Here is a 2,157-nt window from a genome sequence, read left to right on the forward strand (position 1 = left end):
CTCTCACCTGTAAACTGGGCTGCTCAGACAGGAAGGCCTGGAGGATCTGTTTGCTGCTGCGGATGCGCACAGAGGCGCGCTCCGGCTCAAAGTCGGGGCTCAGCAGATTGTGGAAAGGCTCACTGGTGATGTCGTTGCTCAGTAAAGAGTAGTAGAAGAAGAACTCCGAGCCCTCTGCCGACAGCTTCATGGTGCTGGGGATCAACTGTGGGAACGACACAAAACTCAAATCTCACACTTAGTAACTTTTTCTTTTCCTCAGCAGCAAGTACAACAGTCACATTTATCCAACTATAGCCTTTACACTTCATTAGTCAACTGTTTCTAGTCTTATCAATATATATCACAAATGTTCATCACCATTTATCTGATAAATATAAACTCATCAAATTGTCCGATGAAGTCAGAAAAATCCAACAGACTGCGGCAACAAAGAGAGAAATATTCCAGCCGAGAGAGAGTGAGGCTGGAGAGGTTTCCCTCACCTGCTCCAGTTTAGTAGCGAAGGCCACAGTGACGGAGAGGACGAACATGTCGGTGCAGTGACCTGCAGGTCCCACCTGATGGAAACCCTGGTCTGGGATCAGTACGGCCTCCAGCTTGTCAGGCAGCAGCTCAGTTACTGTTGGAGAGCCTGAACCGGAAGAGCAGAGAGAAAAGTTTCTAGTATTTTACCCTGATTTCATTTATCACACATTATCCTCCTCTACTCTCCCTCAGCTTTTCACAAACACTGGATCTGAACCTGAACACAACGGCAGTAAATCACTGATCACAGATCTGTTTCAACAGGCTGGAAAACCTGCTGACACACCAAGAGTTTTTATTCTAACAGGGAACACACACACACACACACACACACACTCAGTGCACTGAGGTCCACACAGTACAGGTGGGATGTTAACACACAGGTCACATGCTGACTGATAAAATGCACCTGTCACTTCACTGAGGAAGCAGCAGCCATCATCTGGAGCTGTCCTCAAACAGAACTTCCTCACCACGTCATTAGAAATGATCCGACAGTCTGCACTGGGACTTCATGATATGCAAATAAAAATCATATTGCGATTATTTTGGCAGATTTTGCGATTTCAGTTGGAATGGTTGTTTTTGCATCTCGAGACGATGATGTGATTTTTGTCGGTCTTGTACCAAACAAACGTCTCTGTTGATCCAGGAATCTTATGATTTGGATTTGGAGGAGGACTCCAGAACCATGTTCAGCTCATAAAAAGTATGAAGTGACAAGTGAATCTTAAAAAGCCTCAGGCAGAGAGAGTTAGATCCAGGACTGACAGCTTACCAGAGAGACACAGAGGACAGACTGCCGAAAGAACGTGAGTCAGCAAAGTGTTAGTTTAAGTCTGTTCTCAGTTCTGAAGTAACATGCAGGAGATAAGACAAACACTGACTGACATTACAGCAGCACAAATAAAGCAAACAAGCATCCATGACCCAGCTGACCTTGTCGGGGCGGGGCCTTCTTGGCTTTGAACCTATCAGGAGAGGGTTCGGAGGTCTTGGTGTCGTTCTCCAGCAGCAAACCGAGGAGGAGGGCGGGTCTCTGCTTGGTGTATTTACTGCTCAGCAGAGGATACCAGCGAGGCTCCTGACGGACACGGCCAGAAGACGAGAGAAAAAAATAACATAATTTTCACTGGCCGCAGAGGACAGACGCTGGACATCACCTGTCAAGGAGCGGGAGGAGACATTTACCTGTCTGACCTCCTGCACCGATCGGAGGTCGAGGACGATGTAGCCGACGCTCTCCCTCCTCTTGCTGACAGAGTCGACAGTAAAACACTGAAGCTTGATGGGAGTTCTCTGCAGTCTGGAGGACAGAGGCATCACGATTTAATAACACTACTGTACCTCTCGGCTAAATCGGTCTTGGCTGTTTGTGATGTCATTATTGTGAAAGTTCAGACCTGTGTTGGTGCAGCGTCCTGCGGTCCAGCTCCCAGGCCAGCTCGGTGCTGAACTGCGGCTGCTCTTTGTGCTCCACCGGGTCTGTAGCCAGCTGCTCTCCATCGAAGCTCGCCTGAACCACCAGACTGAGCCGAGGACTCTTCGGGAAGTGACGACCTGGGAAAAGATAGACAGCTTCACTCTCTGAAACATGTCCCCGGTACAAGAGTCACAGTCTCAGGTTGG

At 48.4% G+C, this 2,157-nt stretch overlaps 1 protein-coding gene across 1 annotated transcript; it reads right to left on the reverse strand.

Moving 5' to 3' along the window:
• Positions 1-7: 7 nt before the first annotated feature.
• On the reverse strand, positions 8-2,088 carry LOC111649447 (centrosomal protein of 120 kDa-like; the record flags this gene model as incomplete). Its single annotated transcript, XM_023399199.1, has 5 exons — positions 8-205; positions 486-634; positions 1,468-1,612; positions 1,720-1,834; positions 1,932-2,088. Coding segments are annotated over 5 exons (764 nt in total), but the record flags the coding sequence as incomplete, so codon positions are not given.
• Positions 2,089-2,157: the final 69 nt, after the last annotated feature.

Source organism: Seriola lalandi, unplaced genomic scaffold, assembly GCF_002814215.2.
Source record: "Seriola lalandi dorsalis isolate HSWRI2012SDOR001 ecotype SW California unplaced genomic scaffold, Sedor1 jcf7180002050853, whole genome shotgun sequence".
In the NCBI taxonomy this organism is placed as follows: domain Eukaryota; kingdom Metazoa; phylum Chordata; class Actinopteri; order Carangiformes; family Carangidae; genus Seriola; species Seriola lalandi.